General features: G+C 34.9%; 4 protein-coding genes across 7 annotated transcripts; all 4 read right to left on the reverse strand.

Moving 5' to 3' along the window:
* Positions 1 to 375: 375 nt before the first annotated feature.
* On the reverse strand, positions 376 to 2743 carry LOC147570207 (uncharacterized). Of its 3 annotated transcripts, none has more exons than XM_086656753.1 (2): positions 1585 to 2743; positions 376 to 1498 (listed from the first exon to the last, which is right to left on the reverse strand). In XM_086656753.1, the coding sequence occupies exons 1-2, from the start codon at positions 2593 to 2595 to the stop codon at positions 1469 to 1471; spliced, it is 1041 nt and encodes a 346-aa protein (XP_086512879.1). In that variant the 5' UTR covers positions 2596 to 2743; the 3' UTR covers positions 376 to 1468. The 3 variants fall into 3 exon arrangements, with proteins under 3 accessions (XP_086512879.1, XP_086512878.1, XP_086512877.1); XM_086656752.1 differs by having other exon boundaries at positions 376 to 2151; positions 2466 to 2730; XM_086656751.1 differs by having other exon boundaries at positions 376 to 2735.
* Positions 2744 to 3783: 1040 nt separating this feature from the next.
* On the reverse strand, positions 3784 to 5765 carry LOC147570208 (F-box protein CPR1-like). Of its 2 annotated transcripts, none has more exons than XM_086656754.1 (2): positions 4503 to 5765; positions 3784 to 4015 (listed from the first exon to the last, which is right to left on the reverse strand). In XM_086656754.1, exon 1 carries the CDS (start codon positions 5672 to 5674, stop codon positions 4544 to 4546), a length of 1131 nt encoding a protein of 376 aa, XP_086512880.1. In that variant the 5' UTR covers positions 5675 to 5765; the 3' UTR covers positions 3784 to 4015; positions 4503 to 4543. The 2 variants fall into 2 exon arrangements, with proteins under 2 accessions (XP_086512880.1, XP_086512881.1); XM_086656755.1 differs by lacking the exon at positions 3784 to 4015 and adding an exon at positions 4357 to 4423.
* Positions 5766 to 11852: 6087 nt separating this feature from the next.
* LOC147570209 (F-box protein CPR1-like) lies at positions 11853 to 12959 on the reverse strand. The gene has a single exon (XM_086664147.1). It carries the CDS (start codon positions 12957 to 12959, stop codon positions 11853 to 11855), a length of 1107 nt encoding a protein of 368 aa, XP_086520273.1.
* Positions 12960 to 15396: 2437 nt separating this feature from the next.
* On the reverse strand, positions 15397 to 19251 carry LOC147570210 (F-box protein CPR1-like). The gene is made up of 2 exons (XM_086664154.1): positions 15983 to 19251; positions 15397 to 15807 (listed from the first exon to the last, which is right to left on the reverse strand). The coding sequence occupies exons 1-2, from the start codon at positions 16529 to 16531 to the stop codon at positions 15400 to 15402; spliced, it is 957 nt and encodes a 318-aa protein (XP_086520280.1). The 5' UTR covers positions 16532 to 19251; the 3' UTR covers positions 15397 to 15399.
* Between the last annotated feature and the right edge of the window lie 132 nt (positions 19252 to 19383).

Consider the following 19383-nt stretch of genomic DNA (forward strand, 5'->3'; position numbering starts at 1 on the left):
CGAAGGTCTAGCATGCTTTTGTCTGCCCCTCCCTCACCTCCTCCATGAGGTTGATTCACAGATTTATTGCACCATCACGAACATTGAGGAGATTTCAACAAAAAAAAAATCACGAACATTGAGGCATCCGCCTAACCACCGGCTTTGTCCAGCTTTTATAAGCTTACGAGCACCACGATTGGATTGGAAACTATGTCGTAGTAGCTTGCAGAGAAAGAGCATCAAATTTGGGTGCAAGTTGCAGCTTAATCTGTCTGGTTGTGCTTCTAGTGAGAGATCTTCACTTGTTATTTCTTCATGTTTCACCTAGTTTATTAATAAAGTTCTTCAGAATCCTTTTAGCTTGAGGGGTTGGTTACTCATCAAGAAAACAAATGCATGAACCAAATAGCTTCATTATTTCTCGGATAGGTTTTGAACTAAAAAAACAATTAGTATTAAATAAAAACAATGATTTCTATCGGCATCTTGTTCATCATGAAGTATTATTATGTTACAACAACAGTGTCCTGCCTCAATGATTTAATTTTTAGCTAACAATGGCAGATTTTTTAGCTGCTCGATCGAGAGCGAGTTTGTCAACAAGGCAATTAGGGCATCTGTCGGCGAAAATTTTCTTTCACGCATTTCTCGAAGTAGTTGAATTGCTTTATCAACCTCATTTTCTCGAAGAAAGCCCTGAATGATGGTATCATAAGTGACAAGATTTGGTAAGCAACCCTTCTCTTTCATCTCGACGAGCAATTTGTTAGCCTCAAATGACATTCGCTTCTTGCAAAAACCATTGATCATTATACTATATGTAACAACATTAGGCACTAACCCTTTCTCAGATATTTCATTGAATAATCTCTCTCCATTTTCAAAATCTCCAACCTTCAATAACCCGTCAATAAGCATACTATAAATTTCAATATTAGGTTTAAGACCAATACTCCCGAAAGACTCGAATAATTCCAAAGCTTCGTCAATATGTCGATTCTTGCAGAGACCATCCAAAACTATACCATATGTAACTATGTCTGGAGATCCACCATTAGATTGCATTTCATCAAACATTTTTTGTGCAGTTTTAACTTTTCCACTTTGATAGAGTGCAGTCATTATCATCCCATAAGTGGTTTTTGATGGCTTAAAACCCTTTTCATCCATTTTCTTAAGCAACTTCATAGCTTTATCCACTTTGCAACTTTTGCAGTATCCATTGATCAACGCCGTGTAGCTATAAAAGTCGTGTTCAAGGCCCTTATCTGCCATTGAATTGAACAAATTAACCGCCTCCTCTAGTCGACCGATCGACCCTAAACCATTGATAATAATATTGTAAGTATACTTATTAGGTTCCTTGCCCGACTTAATTACATGTTCAAATATTTCATAAGCTTCTTCCACATTCCCTTCTTTACATAGGGAATCCATTAAGATTGTGTATGTTACAAATGTCGGTAAGATCCCTCGATCGATCATTTCATTTAAATACCTTCTTACATCGCTCCACCTACCATAATGACACAACCCCCGAATTAGAGAATTATAAGTAAGTATATTAGGTTCATTCCCCAACTTAATCATCAAGTCGAGTACCTCACTAGCTTCTTTCAGCTTCCCGTCTTTACAGAAAGCATCTATAAGTATTGTAAATGTCACTAAAGTGGGGGAAATACCTCGGTGCACCATTTCATCGAAATATTTTCTCGCTTCTACCCACATACCATTTTGACATAGACCATGGATGAGAGTATTATAAGTGACTAGATTTGCCGAAACTCCTTGACTAGCTAGTTTATCGAATAGGTTTATGGCTTCACTTAATCTGCCTGAAATGCAGAGTCCATTAATCAGAGAACTATAAACAACCACATCAGGAACAATGGTAGGATCATTAATCATTTCTTTGAAGAGATTCAAAGCTTGATCAAGTAAACCACTTTTACATAAAGTATCTATAATCACACTATAAGTAACAATATTAGCTTTGCAATTCCATTTCCCCATCTTCTTGTGCAACTCAAGAGCAAGACCAACTTCACCAATTTTACAAAGCCCACTAATAAGAACTCCACAAGTAATGCCATCAGGACGAATACCTCTCTCAGTCATTTTGTCGAACAGTTGAAGTGCAAGAGTAATCTTCTCTTCTTGGCACAAACCCTTAATCAAAGTACCAAAAGTAAATCGATCAGGATCATAACCCCTCTTCAAAATTTCACCCAACAAACAAAACCCATAATCAACTTGATTTAATTGACAATAACAATTAATCAGAATATTCAATGTAATGAAACCAACTTCAATTCCAAGCAAATTCATTTTCTTGTACAATGAAATAGTATCTGAATGGCATTTCAGTTTAGCAACATAACTTAATAGAAGATTGAATACATTTTTAGATGGCAATGGGTTCATTAAAACCATTTTATCAAAGTAATTTAAAGCATCACCAAGCTTAAGATTACCAGACTTACATTGATCTTTAAGCAAAGTTTCGAAATGGGTAGTTGTAGTTGAAGTATGATTTCTCACAATTTGTTCTGCTGATTTTAGAATCAAATTGGGAGAAAGATTAGAGGAAAATAACAGTCTTTTGAGCAGCATTGATTTGAGATTAAAAAATGGAAGATAAGAAGAATTTCTTAAGATGATTTTGAAGATTCAAGTTGGAGCATCTTCTAGTAGAAGGAGGTTCTCCAATTGATTCTGGTTTAGAGAGAGAGAGAGTGACAAAATGACAGAACTAGAATGTGGAAAGGTAATCCAACTATACAAGTGATGATTCTGTTAGTTTGGGGGGTTGAAATTGAATTTCTTATAATAGGGTTCTAAAGGATGAGTTGGTCACAACATGAAAGCAGAATGGAAATTAAACATTTTTATTTTATTACAATATTGTAATTATTTCTTATTACTTGTAATATTTTTTAATTGTAAATTTATGAAAATAGTAAAATATTGGAGATTATTCACTTTACTCAAAAAGATTTATAGATGATTTCATACTATCCTGTGATACCGTATTTTACTGGTAAATGGTCGTCTATTGGCGTTAGATAAATTTGTATTGCTTGACCTAAAAGAACACTTATTTGTAGACTATAATTGGAAATTTGGTCGAGGACTCTATTTGTGTTCTTCTTTTTGTTGAAAGCTCAAATATTTGCATTCTGTTTGGTTAAAATTCAATATTCGTTTCAGATCGGTTACAGCAGAAGACTTAAGAAAATCAATAATTTTTTTTAACAAAGTAAAAACTTTATAGGAAATTTTGACCAACAAACAAGACTAAATGAAAGACTTCAAAGGTCGTACAATGAAAATATCATCAAGATCGAGAATGAGAAGACCTTAAAAGTTATGAAATTTATTATACTAATTATTATTGAAAATACTTATTCACATCCATATGCTTCCAATCTCCACACCACCACCACCACCACCACCACCACCACGATTGAGGCACCGAACACACTACTTGAACATGTGAGGAGGCGTAACATGGTGAGAGTTATATCTATTTTCTTTGTGTTTTGAAACCAAATAACCCCACTTTTAATTATTTCATATGTCGGTAGGGCGCAGAACGTCGCCTTCAGGTCATCTCTCTCTCTCTCTCTCTCTCTCTCTCTCTCGAACTCGATTACAGATAGTGATCGCAAAAAAGAGATCAAAAAATAAGAAGATAATCACAGATCTGATATGATCTATCTATTCTTCCCTTTCTCTCTTGAATCAGTGATCGTTTGTAAAACAGAAAAATGGTAGATAGAGATGAAACAAAGCCTCTAATTGGATGTAAAAGATTTAAAATTAAATCAAGAAACAAAACCTCTCTGTAACTGTTACTTTCTCATGAACACCAAAATAACGAAATGGTTTGTGAATAATTTCATCTCTAATAAGATCTGTGTTTCGGAGATTCAGTAAAACCTTCAAACTTAATCAAACAGCTTGGGAGAATCTCGTGTCTAAACCTTGCATGATTGTCTGTAATTCATGTTAAAGCACTGTGTAATGACATCTGCAAATGAGAGAAATGTGATATGAATCAATTTCAAGTAACAAATTACTGATACACACAAGTAAAAGACCAAAATGACGATAAAATCATAAAACGGAACAAAAACAATGTGTGCTCTCTAATCAACAATTATTATATTATAAACCAAAGACGTTGGCCTAGAGTAGTATTTTATGATCCTAACATATTATACACCAGATCTCTCTAATCCTGACATCTCGAGACATTATGGATCCGAACAGAGTATTATTCTATAAACTAATACTGACGTCCAAAAAGAATGAAAGATCTTGCAAGCCGTAAGAAGAGAAGGATGCCCATTTGTTTCCATGGTGATACAGACAAAAATTTGTGAAATTATTTTCATAGGACTTCACAGCAGATAGCTCACAGACGTGCCCAACATTCCTAAGCATGAATCTAGCTAAATTATTGGATTGAGAAACAACAAGATTAGTATAACAAAGATGAGATTTACATAAATTACCTCCCAAGGCATTCCTTAACCATCTTCCTGCGCTCAATTGCTTAAATTGTTTGTTCTTGCCCAACAAAAGTACCCGAGTTAAGTGAAACTAAACTCTCATAGTAAGTATATGGTGTGTTGAATATCCGATGCTCATTACTCAAAACTCTAAAATTCTCATGATTGGGGTTATACAAAACAAGGGTTTTCCGATCCATCTCAAATAAAATATCACCATTCTTCAAAGAGTGTAATAGAATCAAGTAGTTAAAGGATTTACCAAGTTTTTGTTTGTCAACGGTGAAAAGCTTAGTCCAAGACTGTCTCACTCCATATTCCTTCATAACCCATACCTCTGTACTAATCGTAGGAACATTAAGAACTAAGCAAATACACCCATCCAACACACTCAAATCAATCAACTCCAACTTGTCATCCAGATCTTCAGGTGGTAGTAATTCGTCGAATCTCTCCGTGCTCATATCAATAGAAATTACAACAAAAAAAGGTTTGGATTTTCCAATTGGAGTTGCTATCCAATGCAAACATTCGTTAACAAACACCCCATTCCCCTGTCTTTCACTAAGTTCATATGGAATACCTTCAAGAGTTTTCCATGAATTGGAACTTAATGAATAGACAGAGACATCAATACCATAATCATTATAGTATCCAACAAGTTTAACCGCCTTGTAATCATCAGTCTTAGAATCAAAACCAAGCCCAAAACTATTATTACAACATAGATCGAAATCGGAAGGAAAATTAGGGTTATGTAATGGAAGTGGTGGCATTTCCTTGTATTCATTTGTAATTGGGTTCCAAAGCCAAGTGATAGACCAAGATGTTGTAATGAAAAGCAAACCATTACAAGAACCAAAAACAAAAAGATGATAATTTTTTCTAATGGAGGTGGTGGCATTTGTATTGAATGGGTAATTATTGATTTCTACAAATTTGTCAAGTGATGAAGAATTTGTTGAGCAAACTACATGACCTTTATTAATTGAATAACAATCAATCATGAGATTAAAATTGTGTTCCTGAATAGTATGATTAAGATGCATTTTAACAAAACTAGGGTTCCTAATAAAATTGCACCAGCTCCTACATACTAACCTAATTTGTAAGAGGTATTTAGCAGGTAACCTTTTAAGGATAGTCATGATCAAATCATCTGGAAGCCACAACATTCTGAATCAATCTCTCTCTCTCTCAAACCCCACTGTACAACAAAAGCCCTAATCTTCCTTCTTCAATTTGTTTTCTCTACTTCAGCTCCTCTCGTTCTTTCTGTCTTTCTATAGTCTACGAGCAAGTCCACGAACCTAGGTGCATGGGCTCAAACTTGGGAGCTCCAACCCATCCTATTGGACCTCTACCCGGAACCTCATCCCCTCGGGCTCCCAACTCCAAAATCCTACCGATGGGGTCCCATCCCCTTGGACCTCTACCCAGAACCCCATCCTCCCGGACTACTAGCTCCAAAATCCTACTGTTGGGAATCCCCAACGATAATATTGAGGTTAGGGGTGGAAAAAAGATCCGGAAGACCGTTATCCGACCCGTTCGACCGAGATAAAAAGTGTCCATGGACACCCGATGGTCATAACGGTCAGTGTCCGACCGGCCCGAAAGAATTGGCGGACGGTCACGGTCAAAATTCTATGTCGAAGGACCGACCGCTGACCGATCGGTACGAGTGACCGAATAGGTTGACCGACTAAACTGTCCTCATTTTTAGAAGTTGACCGTTGAATTTTATAGACATATGAATATATGATGATCGTTGGCTATAGTCATATAGTCCTCTGGAAGACCAAACATTAGTGCATGGCTTAATTATATCTTGTCAAATGATGATCCACTGTGTTTTTTCTTTTTTATATTTACTTTTGATTTCTTGGCTAAACATCTTCATTTGTAAGTAATTTTGTTTGTGGTAATAAAAATAAAGTTCTGAATTAAGTAAATTTATTGGAAAGTCCGGACCGAGACCGTCCGGTGTCCGACTGGACCGGTAAAATAAACGGTCTTGGACGGTCAATGGACAAAGAATTCTTGAGAGTGACCGTCCGAGTCCGCCCGAGTAAATAGGTGGTCACCAACAGTTTATGTCCGAGTCGACCGGTTCGATGAAGTTAGAGTCCGATACCGACCGGTCCGGACCGATTCCCGCCCCTAATTGAGGTGGATGCCTCCCAACGATAGGATTTTGGTGGATCCCCTAAATAGGGCATCCACCCCAATATATCTTCCATCACTTTCTTCATTTCTCCCTTCATCGACTATTTCTCTATCAATTAAGGTTTATTTACATATTGCCACCGATACAGTTATTGGAAATGATCAAAGATGAGGTACTTTTTGGAACAAAATTGCCGAACACTTCAACGAACGTACAAACTAAAATCATGATCCGAAAAGGAGTGAGATTAACAAGCAGTGTTTAAAGTTTTATGTTCATTTGGCATTGTTGCAAAGAATCCCAAAAGGAGAAGAAAATGATAATGGTCAGGTAATTACTACTGATATTACTATTTTGTTTAGCATAGTGCCTTTATTTTTTATTATTGACAACTTTATGAACTTTAAATTTTCTATTTTGTAGTCGAAGTCTGCACATGAATTGTTTAAACAAAACAATGGGTGAAAACTTTTAAGTTAGAATAATTCATGTTATAAAATTTTGAAAGACCTCCTAAATGGTCATCAAATTTATCTCAATCTTCATCAAACAAAAGAAAACCTTCTTTCGACTAAGACGTCTTCCTTTACAACCGAGCAAAGACCACTTGGAATAAAACAAGCAAGGAAAATAATAGAGCCAAAAGTGGTGAAAGTTCTACAACTACTGAGTATTGAAAGAGAGAATCGTGAGTCATGAGTCTAGAGATAACTTTATTTAAGATTCCATAACGTCGCAAAGTAAAAAATATAGATTTGCAAAGCAAAAATATAGACATTCAATGTCAAAATGCTGAAAACGGGTGGATTCAATCAAGGAATGAAATTTCGGTTTTGATGGAAATTTCGGCCAGTCTAAAAGTGGAAACGTTTCGGTCTGTGTGGAAATCTTAGAAATCTGCCGAAATTTTATTATCTTTATTAACGTTTATTTAGTATGAACGGTTAGTATTTTAGAGACCTAATATGCAATAAAATAGAAGTTAGAGGGCTAATATGACTTATTCACCTCTAATAACCCAAAAATAGTTAGTTTATGGGATAAGTATTATCAAATTTTAACCATTCTGTTCATTTGAGGGACTATATTCACTTCAGAAATGTTTTAGGGGTTAAATAATAATTAGATTGAAGATTCCAGAGCACCCCTACAAACTGTTACTGGCACCCACGTAGTCATAGGGACAGTGAGAAAGGGGTGCCAATAACACATTTTCTGGATGTGCTTTTAGACTTATACTTTTTAAACCATAATTTTTATATTCTTCCTCTTCTTCTTCAGCCGCAACCCCTTCTTCTCCTTTTTCCCCATCTGAAACACTAACCCATTTTTCTTCTTCACCTCTACGATCACCTTAAAATCTGAAATCATATAAATCAAGGAGATAAGAAGAAAAATATCAAGAACATACGATGAATAAAATAAGAAAAAATGGTGAATTAACTGAGTTTTTCTTTAATCTTTCAAAATCTCTGAGCTATTTCGAAATTTCTATAGATCTCGATTTTTTTGGACGAAATTTTATAGGAAACATTTGTATGCTCCATTTCGTGCACCTAATCTCAAAAAACAAAATATTTCAGATTTTTCGACCGAAATATTTCGATATTTCTGTCCTTGATGCAAATAGGGTTAGAATTGATGAACAAAGATAATTCAAACATGTCTCCTGCACAATGTGTTATTCATAAGAAATTGATGGAAGACTGGGTCAATAGGATTTTTAATTTTAATTTATTTTTAAAATTTTATTTTAGTTGTTCTAATTATGTATGAATTTTAATTACAACAATTGAAAATTAGATTTGGGAGTCCCTGTTGTGAGCTCGACATTGGAGTCGAAAAAAATAAGGGGTTCCCAAGATTAAGGAGCTTCCAAAATTGGGAGCCCGGACCCCTACATTGGAGTTCCTCTAAAATGGGACTGAAACAAGGAGTAAACTCGTATAAACAGTAATCAATCATCCATCAAGTGTTCACAAAGAGAGTTAAAAAGAGTTGATTTGAGGAGGAGACCATTGATTTCGTGTAGGTGTGGAGTAAACTTTGACTTGTAGTATCTTTTAGTATTATATTTTTATTATTGCTATGCCATTGCCAAACATAGTGAAATAATTGTCAATACGCCTGATACATATCCTGACCGAAGAATGTGTAGTACTTGTTCTCTCTAAAGTTTCCCCGGCCTTGCATACTCCGACCGACATTTCAACGTGATATGTGTCATGAAGAACATGACAGTTGAAATTAAAAATACAAAATTGAATACTTGAATGTTTGTGTTATTATAATAGACTAGGGCACGAACAGTTGTTTTAATCAAATGTGACGAAATTCTAACCCAGTGTTTCTAGAGTTAGCCCATAGTATTGTTTAGGCGCTCTATCCAAATGTGTCACCCGATTTTCCGTATTTAATATTGCTATGTTTTGGATACCCTAATTTTTTGGTATTATTTTCTTTTGTTTCTTTTTCTTAAATTAATTATTATTTTATTAAGAGATACCTTAGTTTCTTTTTTTAACCCTTGAGATAAATTTTCTTGATCAAAACCATACTTTCATTCATTAGTGAACATCACAAAGTACATGGTAGAATTCTTATTCCTCTCTGAAAACTTCATGAGAGTTACATACTTTCAAATGCAAAGTGCCTCATGAAGGGAAAAGAATTGACTAGATACAGACACAAAGATCCTATAGATCGAGAGTTAAAGACCCTAAAGGTCGACAAAAAGAAAATTACAATAAAAATATTAAACTAATAAAAGTGAAATCTTGATAGTTCTCTTCTCTTGACTTGTAATTTCATCTTCAATCTTCTTGAATTGTTCATCGTAGAATTCGACGATATTGAATCTTCTTTAATGTCTCACTTACATCTTTATCCATACTTCCATTCCTTAAACATATAAAATCACCAACAAATGGATTACATCCATCACCGAATTTAATGTTTGTAACTTTAAGAAATGAACATATGATCCATGTTGGAGAGAGAAGAACAAGAAGAAGAGGAAGATCTGAAAAGTAGTTTAAGAAATAGAGAGAAAAGAAGAAACAATTATTTTCCCTTTTTAAAGTTCCCCACCCTTTGGTCTTCCCACTTTTTTACTTTTTTCTTAAATTAGTTATTTTTTTTTCTTAAATTAGTTATGTTTTTCTATGAACACGATTATTTTTTTTCTTCAATTATGTTATTTTATTTTTAAGAAGGACTATATTTTAAATTTTGAGAAGGACTTCAAGACGATATCTTTTATTAAAAAAAAGATGTTTACCTCCGTCGTCATTTTTCCTTTTGTTTTATTATATAGATATAGAATAATGTATATGTCTTTTTGGCCCAAGATAACTATTGGGCTAGTGGACCAGTTGTTTGGGAGTCGAGTTGAATTTAGAACCTGTACAGGATCCACTAACCCTCTTACACTGTTCGAATTAGGTCTTCTAAGACGAAGAACAACTTCCTATTAGCACACAGTGCTTTTATAAGTGAACATGTCACCCAACTTTCATATTTATTATTGTTATATTCAGGATACCCCTACTTATTGTTTATTTTATTTTGTTCTCTTTCTTCTTAAATTAGTTAATTTATTGAGAGAAAGAGATTTCAATTTTTTTTTAAACTCTTGCAATATCTTTTGTTTCTTTATTTCTTAAATTAGAGTAGTGGAGTATTTTATTTCTAAAGGCACAATTTTTTAAAATAAGTTAGTTCATACTAAGGATTATATTTTAAATTTTCGAAGGCCACGGCTTTGGGGAATAAAAAAAAATCTCCAGGGAATAAAGACTTTGTCAATCAATATTGACTTAAGGAACCTATTTATTTTTTAGCCCGAAATTTTTTCTGATTGTGTTTAACCCCCTGATCATCATCTCCCCCATCGTGTCTCTCATTATCAAACCAAGTGGTCACGTTTGCTCTGAGTCAACTTGTTTAATGTTTCTGGTTAACTCGTTTCCCTTCAATTGCTTATGAAGTTTTAATCCTGAAACACTAAACATGATGCCAATTTGGCAGTAATGGGGGAGAAAATTTTTCACCAGCAGTGAAGGAATCACTAAAGAAGTAACCAGGTCGGAGAAGATGGTGGAAACAAGTACCTCTCTGAAACCCTAAGAAATCTAGGGCTTTGTTTTCCCTCTTTTTATTGCCTTTTGCTACTCCCAGATTAAAATTAAAATTCCTAATCTCTAAGTTATTCATCATTACAATAAATTATATATGAGGATGAGAGGAATAAAGTACCAAATTAAGAAGCACCAAACATCTAACTGAAGCTACTGAAGGTAAAAATTGATTTCTCTTGGTTATGATTATTGTGGGTTGAGGTTAAGATTTATATCTCTTGAGGAAGGAAATTCTGTTGTTTTAGGGTTCAATGGATGTTACCATCTATGTACCATTAAAGTTTGATTCTTTTTCAGTTTAGTTTTGCCGTATCTTCCATAGGTCCAAATGCATTTGACTTAGAACTCTGATGTAGGTGGTTGAGAATCACCATTGATGTTACAGAATGGGTAGGTTCTAGATGTTTTAGAGAGAGAGATAGTCAGTGTAGTGTGTGAAGTTCTCGTGGGGGAGGAGATGAAGATGAAGATGAAGACTGGGAGACTAAAAACAATCAGTTGAATTTTCGGACTAAAAGAGAAATAGGCTCGCTAAGTCAATATTGATTGACTCAGTCTTTATTCCCTAGAGATTTTTCTTTATGCCCCAAAGCCGCGGCCTTTTCGAAAGGACTTCTAGACAATATCGTTTATTGAAAAAGGATGTTTGTCTCAGTCATCGTTTTCCCTTCTGTTTTATATAGTAATAGATAATAGATTCATGTGGAGTTATTGGCTAGACAGAGACTCAACTTGTGAACGAGGTTACTCAGCAAACACAAACTACACAGGCACCATATTGATTGTCTTCTGAAAAACTAACCCTCTTTATATCTTAAAACATATACGAGAACTCTTTCGATGTTTAGATAATTGCCAATAAGAATATTCAATAGACACCTAAACTCTTAGAGTTTACTACCTGCTGGTGTACATAATAGGACTTCTCGTACGAAAAAAAATCGAACTATATATATATCAATGTTTTAATATTCGCAAAAATAACCATAAACATAGAAAAAGTCCGATTCTTTGGAGCATCACTAGCTTCTTGTCAATTCATCCTCAATGTTTCTTCATCTTCCATTGTTTCACAATTTCTTGCTTCAAGTAAGTTTCAGAGTTGATCGAAATTAGACTTCCCACACAAGTTACTGCTTCTATAGCTCCACTCAACTTAGCAGTTGTAGTTTGTTTTAGGGTTGGATCGTATAAAACTAAATCTTTGTTATTTTTATGTAACATAATCTTACTATTAAGAAACTCTAAAGGCTTCCTCCACTCAAAGAGTGAAGGAAATTTGTCGGAAATGGCGAATAGTTTCGTCCAAGGCCCACTCGTCCCATCCTCCTTCAATTCCCATATTTCAATAGCATCCACTTCAAAGTTGTAACTAAATATGCAAAGACAACCTCTCAAAACACAAATATCTATATTGGGTGTTCTTGGAGGACAATACAAACTCAATGGCAGTGATATTTCCTTAAATCTCTCATCAATCAAATCAAAAGAAACTATAACTCTAGTACTTCTGCAATTACTCACACTTGGATTTGCTACCCAATGAAGAGCTCCATTAACAAACTCCCCATAACTATCCTGAACTGTATAAGGAATCGTCTCAATCAATTTCCACGAATTAGAGCTTAAAGTATAGAGCTTAACGGCACTGAAATAATGATCATGACCGTCGGTCATGTCTTGAATTCTCACTAACTTGTAATCATCAAGCTTGCTATCATAACCAAACCCATGCGAGACCATCCCAAAAGGAAAAAACACACCATTTTCATTATGTATTGGTGGCTGTGGTAGTGGTGGCGGCCCAGGTGAAGGTAAAACTCTATATTCATTAGTAGATGGGTTGAGAAGTTGAATTCTATTACCATTAGAAGTAGTGAAGCAAATTAAACCATTACAAGAACCTAATAGGCCATGAACTTTAGTTTCAAAAGAGATGAATGGGTAATCCGTAACACGAAGAGTTTTACTAGATGATAAAGAATCGTAATCGATATCGTATAGTCTACAACCATCATTGACAATAAGACTAAATCTGTTTTCTTGAATAGCTTTACTATGGTGAAGTTTAATGAAATTAGGATCAGATAATAGAGATGACCAAGTTTTGCATACAAACCTGTATCGTAAGAGAGATTTGACTGGTACCATCAATAAGATTTCGAAGATGATTTCTATTGGGAGGGTTGGAATTGAAAATCTCTGTGTTTCCATCTTTCTCATAATTTGATTAGAAAGAACGAGTTAACCTATTAGTATTATTCTTAATGAGATTCGGTTTACAACTCAAATAAGGGTTTCCTTAATGGATTAAATTCTAATTTTGTCCTTTAAATATGACCAACTATCAAAGATTCAAAATAGTCCTCTAAAGATGAACAACTTTTCATGTGACCCTCTTTTACGTTTTATATCTTGTGTATATCCTTAACTTACTAAGGGTTGACCTTAATTGATATATTTTATTGGCTTTATGTGATTGAAGGATTGAATAACACTATCTTTCGCAATGGTGAACAATTTACTCCAACACTGTCTCACCTAGGGGTGGGAATCGGGCGGGTATGGGCGCCCACGGGTATACTAGCTTCGGGTTCGGGCTGGTCGGGTAGATTAGGTGTTTGGCTATTAGGGTAATCGGGCGGGTACTTTTCAAAATTCTCTTACCCACAGCCCGCCCACACCCGCTAATATAGTCGGACCATCCGGGTTCGGGCGAATCGGGTGTCAGGTTAAAAGCTAGCTTGATTAAGGCTTCCTACCTGCTGCCGTGATACAACTCCATATTCTCAGCCCAAACCTGTGTTATAGAAGTGATACACACTTCACTCTCAATCTTGGATCCGAGCAACATAGTTTGATTAAAGAAATAACCTCCTACCACTTTATAAAGCTTTGAACCAAACTCTCACTTGTAAAGGGACGTGGGACTATGTGAAATCAAGTTACCTTGAGTTGGAAATCTCCTATGGAGATTTGAAGATAGTCCCAAATGGGGAACAGAAGGAAATCTTCCACGGAGATAGACTTATAAAGTCAACCCCAACTCTTGAAGCCTAGTTTCATTAGTGTTCATATCAAATAAGACATAATTAACACTAACTTTTGCGGGCGCCCAATGGACAATATGACTCGGGCTCGGTCGGGTGTGAGCGGGGATGCGGGTAAGGCCTTCCACCCGTGCCCGCCCACTATTTTTCATCGGGCCGGGCGGGTTATGCCCGTTTCGAGCATGGACGTCCATGGGTTGTTTCGGACACGGGTGCCCGTAGTGGGTAGCGGGCAGCCGGGTAAAAATCCCACCCCTAGACTCTCACCCCATACCCTTTCATTTCCAATACTTGAAGATGAAGTCTAGAACTATTAGTCTATTAGATACTGTCTCACAACACCAATTTCTATACATGTAGGTTGAGGATTTCTTATTTATTTGTTTTAGTAGTAGTAGTAGTATTAGTATTTCTTTGAATATCTCATCAATCATATCAAAACAAATATAACATTATGTGAGACTTTTGTTCATTCTTTGATAATCGGAGTTGCTATCCAAGGACAAATACACCAGGGTGACCAATAATGTTGACAAATATAACATTATGTGAGACTTTTTAGGTTTGATCCCCTCTGGAAACGCTCCAGATTAGAAACTTGCGCAGGGACTTAGAGCGAAATGTGAGAATTTCACGGACTGAAGTTGAAATTCTAAAAGATTCAGCTTTACAACTTGGAAGGGACACGCTTCATGTTTTCATTCGTTATGTTTAAAGTACGTCGCTGAGCTTCGCCCTTCCTAGTATTTTCGTTTTTTTTAATGAAAAATGGCAAAAGAGGTTTCGAAAACAGACCTAAGCAGGAATGGATCGTTCATCAAGTGTCAAAAAGTTTATCACGAGAGAAAAAAAAAGTTGATTGAATTGAAGACCGTTGATTTTGTGTATATTTAAAGTAAAATTTGACTTATAACCTCTTTTAACATTACTACTTTAAATTGCTATGTCAATGATAAAAACAATAAAAGTAAATGTTAGTGTGCCCAACACATCCTAGTCGGGTATCAAGTACGTGTAATACTTTGTTCTCTCTAAATTCTCTCTGGCCCGGATACTCCTCTCAGTATTTCATCGGAAAATATGTCGTGCAGAGTAAGCCACTTAAAGGAAAAGGTGAAAAGTTATTTACATGGATATTTGTTTCATATATTGTATTATTGTGGAGTTATTGGCTTGATAGAGACTCAACTTCTAAACAGTGTTACTCAGCAAACACAAACACTATATTGATTGTCCTCTGAAACACTAACTCTTTATATCTTAAAACATATAGGAAAACCCTTTCGATTACTAGAACTTTTTGTATAGATAGTCGCCTAGAAGAGTAATCAAATCCAGGGAAACTCCTAAATTTTACTATCTGGCGGTGTACAAAATAGGGCTGTTTGTTCGAAATTAAAAAAAATATATAAACTCTATATATATATCAAAGCATATTATTCGGAAAAGTAATACCATAAACATAAAAAAAAAAAAGTACTACAATTCTTTGGATCATCACTAGCTTCTTGTCTAACTTATCCTCAATGTTTCCTCATCTTCTATTGTTTCGCCATTTCTTGCTTCAAGTAAGTTCCAGAGTTGATTGAAATTAGACTTCCCACACAAGTAACTGCTTTTATATCTCCACTCAATTTAGCAATTGTAGTTCGTTTCATGGTTGGATTATATAAAACTATGTCTTCGTAATTTTTCTGTAACAAAATATCACTATTAAGAAACTCTATTGGCTTCATGAAATCCGAGGATTGACCAAAATTGCCTTGGGAAATAGTAAATTGTTTTGTCCAAGACCCGCTCGTCCCATCCTCCTTCATTCCCCATACTTCAGTAGCATCCGCTTCACTATTGTAAATAGATATGCAAAGATAACCTCTCAAAACACTAATATCCATATTACCCATTCTTGGAAAATTCAAACTCAATGGCAATTGTACTTCTTTAAATCTCTCATCAATGAAATCGAAAAAAACTATAACTTTACTCCTCATATTCACACATGAATTTGCTATCCAATGAAGAGCTCCATTAACAAACACCCCAGATCCACCCATAAATATATGGAATTATCTCAATGAATTTCCACGAATTCGAGCTTAGAGTATAGAGCATAACCTCACTTACATAGTGATTATGAATGTCAAACATGTTTTGAATTTTAACCAACTTGTAATCATCAAGCTTGCAATCGTAACCAAACCCATACGAGACCACCCAAAAAGGAAAAAACACATAATTATTATGTCTTAGTGAATGTAGTGGTGGTGGTGAAGGTAAAACTCTATATTCATTAGTAGAAGGGTTGAGAAGTTGAATTCTATCACCATTAGAAGTAGTGAAGCAAATTAAACCATTACAAGGACCCAATATGTCATTAACTTTAGTTTCAAAAGAGATGAATGGGTAATCGGTGATACTAAGAGTTTTGTTAGATGATAAAGAATCGTAATCGATATCGTATAGTCTACGACCATCATTGACAATAAGACTAAATTTGTCTTCTCTAATAGCATTACTAAGGTGAAGTTTAATGAAGTTAGGATCAGATAATAGAGAGGACCAAGTTTTGCATACACACCTGATTCGTGAGAGAGATTTGACTGGTACCATTAATAAGATTTCGGATATGATTTCATCAGGGAGGGTTGGAATCGAAAATCTCTGTGTTTCCATCTTTCTCGTAATTTGATTAGAAAGAGCGAGTTGCAAAAGAGAACAAGTGTTTTACTGAGTAGATTAACCTATTAATATTCTTAATGAGTTTCGGTTTACAACTCAAATAAGGGGTTTCCTTAATGGATTCATTCTATTTTGATCCTCTAAGATGACCAACTGTCAAAATAGCCCCTTAAGATAACCAACTTTTCATATGACCACTGATATTTTCTTTTCCCTTTCACTCTGTATTTCCTAATTGATTGATATCCTTTTCTCGTTTTCTTGCCCGAGACTCCGAGAGGGTAGCCGTTAGATTGTTGTTGGTATCTTGCCGGCGACCCCTTCACGAGAATTTTTTTTCCTTATCCCTCTCTTTTCCTTATCTTGCCCGCTACCTCTTCACGAGAAAAAAAACCTTTTTCTTATCTTGTCGGCGGCCCACATCAGGACCGCTGGGTCAGCAAGAGGGTCAAGGAGGTACCAGAAAAGGTGTAAATATGGATATAGACAGAACATCATAATTAAGAACAATTCTTCCCATTGAAACAATACATGATCGAGTAAATAAAGTGAGAATTGCATCACTATAGTTTGAATACATCCCAACTAGGTTGGCACCTACTCAACTATCATTCATTTGCATCACTCACAATCCCATACATCAATAACAAAAAATGGCGAAACATAGCACGAAAGACAAGAGAGTAAGCAAAATCTTCACTCGGACATCTTGTTTTCATCATCGTCTTGACTGGCATTTAGGTTCAAATATTCTTCTGCAAAATCGTGAAAGAAGTTTTGTTCTCTATATTTTGCATCCTCCCAGTCTTTCACGCATACGAGTGCCTCCAAAATATGAGAATTCATATGACATCTTTCTAAGCTCTTTATCATCCTTCCACCGGTTGGACTAAGAGCATCTTCCGACGATATTGAAGACACTGGAAAAGTTAGTAGATCACATACCATGGTAGAAAGTACAGGAAACTCTTTCCTATGAGTTTTCCACCATGACAAAAGGTCAAAATCTTCTTCCTCTAATCCACCGAGAAAATCTGTATAACTAGTCTCCAAATACTTATGAAGTTCATTCTGTGCCCGAGCCTCAGTCGAAGTACTAACCTTTTGTTTCTTTAAATATTCCAATGCTCTATCATTTTTCTTCAATAAGGGTAATGTCAAAGATGATGATCTATTTAAAACATCTTCGTATTTTTGTTTATATGAATTGAACATAGAATATAACATATTGACTATTTCTTCACTTGTAATCGGCAGATTCATATTTAAATTTTTAGAGATGCCTTCCATTAATAATATCGTATTATTTAGTTTCATCCTAGGGTCCATGACAGAAGATAAACAAAAAATAAGCGGAAAATTTTCCCAATACTTTTTAAATCTTTCTTCCATCACTACACAAACATTTAAGTAAATCGGGTGATTTCTACATTCTACAAAAGAAGCAGAGACATTATATATATGCTTAAGGACGATACTGGATGTAAGGTAATAGATATCAGATAATGTTTTTGTCAGTACATAACAAGTTTCCAACAATGACATGAAATTAAAAGCACATTCCCATTCTTTATTTTCTATAACCAAGTGATCGTTTTTTGTGTTAAAATCAGAAATTACATTTTCGTAACCTTCACACGATTTCAACATAAAATATTTTGTGTCCCAACTTGTAGTATCTTCATAATATAATTTTTTAGGTTGTACACTAGAAGCGACACAAAAATCATTAAATTCTTTTCTCCTGTTTCGTGTACAAACAATTAAGAGAACACAAGATGAAATTTTTTCAAGGGTTTCTTTCATCAATTTTAACCCATCTTGTACCATCAAATTAATCATATCACATACACATCTAACATTAATAAATTTCAATTCATATGGTGGAAAATTTTTAGTTTTAAATAAATCCATAGCCGCAATATTCTCCTCGTTTTTATCAAAAGTAATGCCAAAATATTTATCTCCAATTTTATATTCATCAAGTATACTCGAAAAAAATCGAAAAATATTTTCACTAGTAAAGGGGAATTCCAACATACGATATGCAATAATTTTTTTATTTAACTTCCAAGTGTTAGGATCAATATAATGAGCAGCAACCGAAAGATACCTCATACCGGTTATAGTTTCCCATACTTGAGAAGTAAAAGAAATCATACCCTTATGACTAGCTAACTCCGAGACTAGAACCTTTTTTCGTTCACGAAAAACTTTGATTAAATCTTTTATAAGGGTCTTTTTAGGAACTTTTGTAAATTTGGGGTTGGACAGAAGTTTGTATATAATGTAGAAATCTCTCATCTTCACCTAAATTTAAAGGGTTTTCGGTAACGGCTATATAAATGGCTAATCCTTCTCTCAACTTAAGTATATTATGACTAAAATTTGAAAACCAACATGAACATTCTCTACATACAAGTTTTTCTACCATTACTCCATCAAGTTCAATCTCTCTAATAATATGTTCACACTCATGAATTTTTCCCTTCTCTTTATATTCATTACTAAATGAAGATGGAACATTTTGAGAACCCATATCTATTTCTTTTTCAAAATACTTATCCTAAGACAAAAGTAATAACTTTAAAATACCTCAACCATCAATTGACTTGCTCTGGACTTGGAATTTGATCTTGAATCAAATCAAGAAATCTTGAATATTTGATTGCTTGATTTTTGGGGAAGAGAACTTTTGCAGAGAGAAAATTGGGATGGAGGAGGAGAATTTGTAGAGAATTCTATTTATAATGGGTGAAATTTTTACGAGACGGTCAAAAATACCCCAGAAAGTAGCTGTTGGCAGGGGTAAAACAAGTCATTTCCCCATCAAACTAGCCGTTAGG

This window comes from Eschscholzia californica, unplaced genomic scaffold, assembly GCF_041429995.1.
Source record: "Eschscholzia californica isolate CP2 unplaced genomic scaffold, dmEscCali1.0.p SCAF_1, whole genome shotgun sequence".
Classification (NCBI taxonomy): Eukaryota; Viridiplantae; Streptophyta; class Magnoliopsida; order Ranunculales; family Papaveraceae; genus Eschscholzia; species Eschscholzia californica.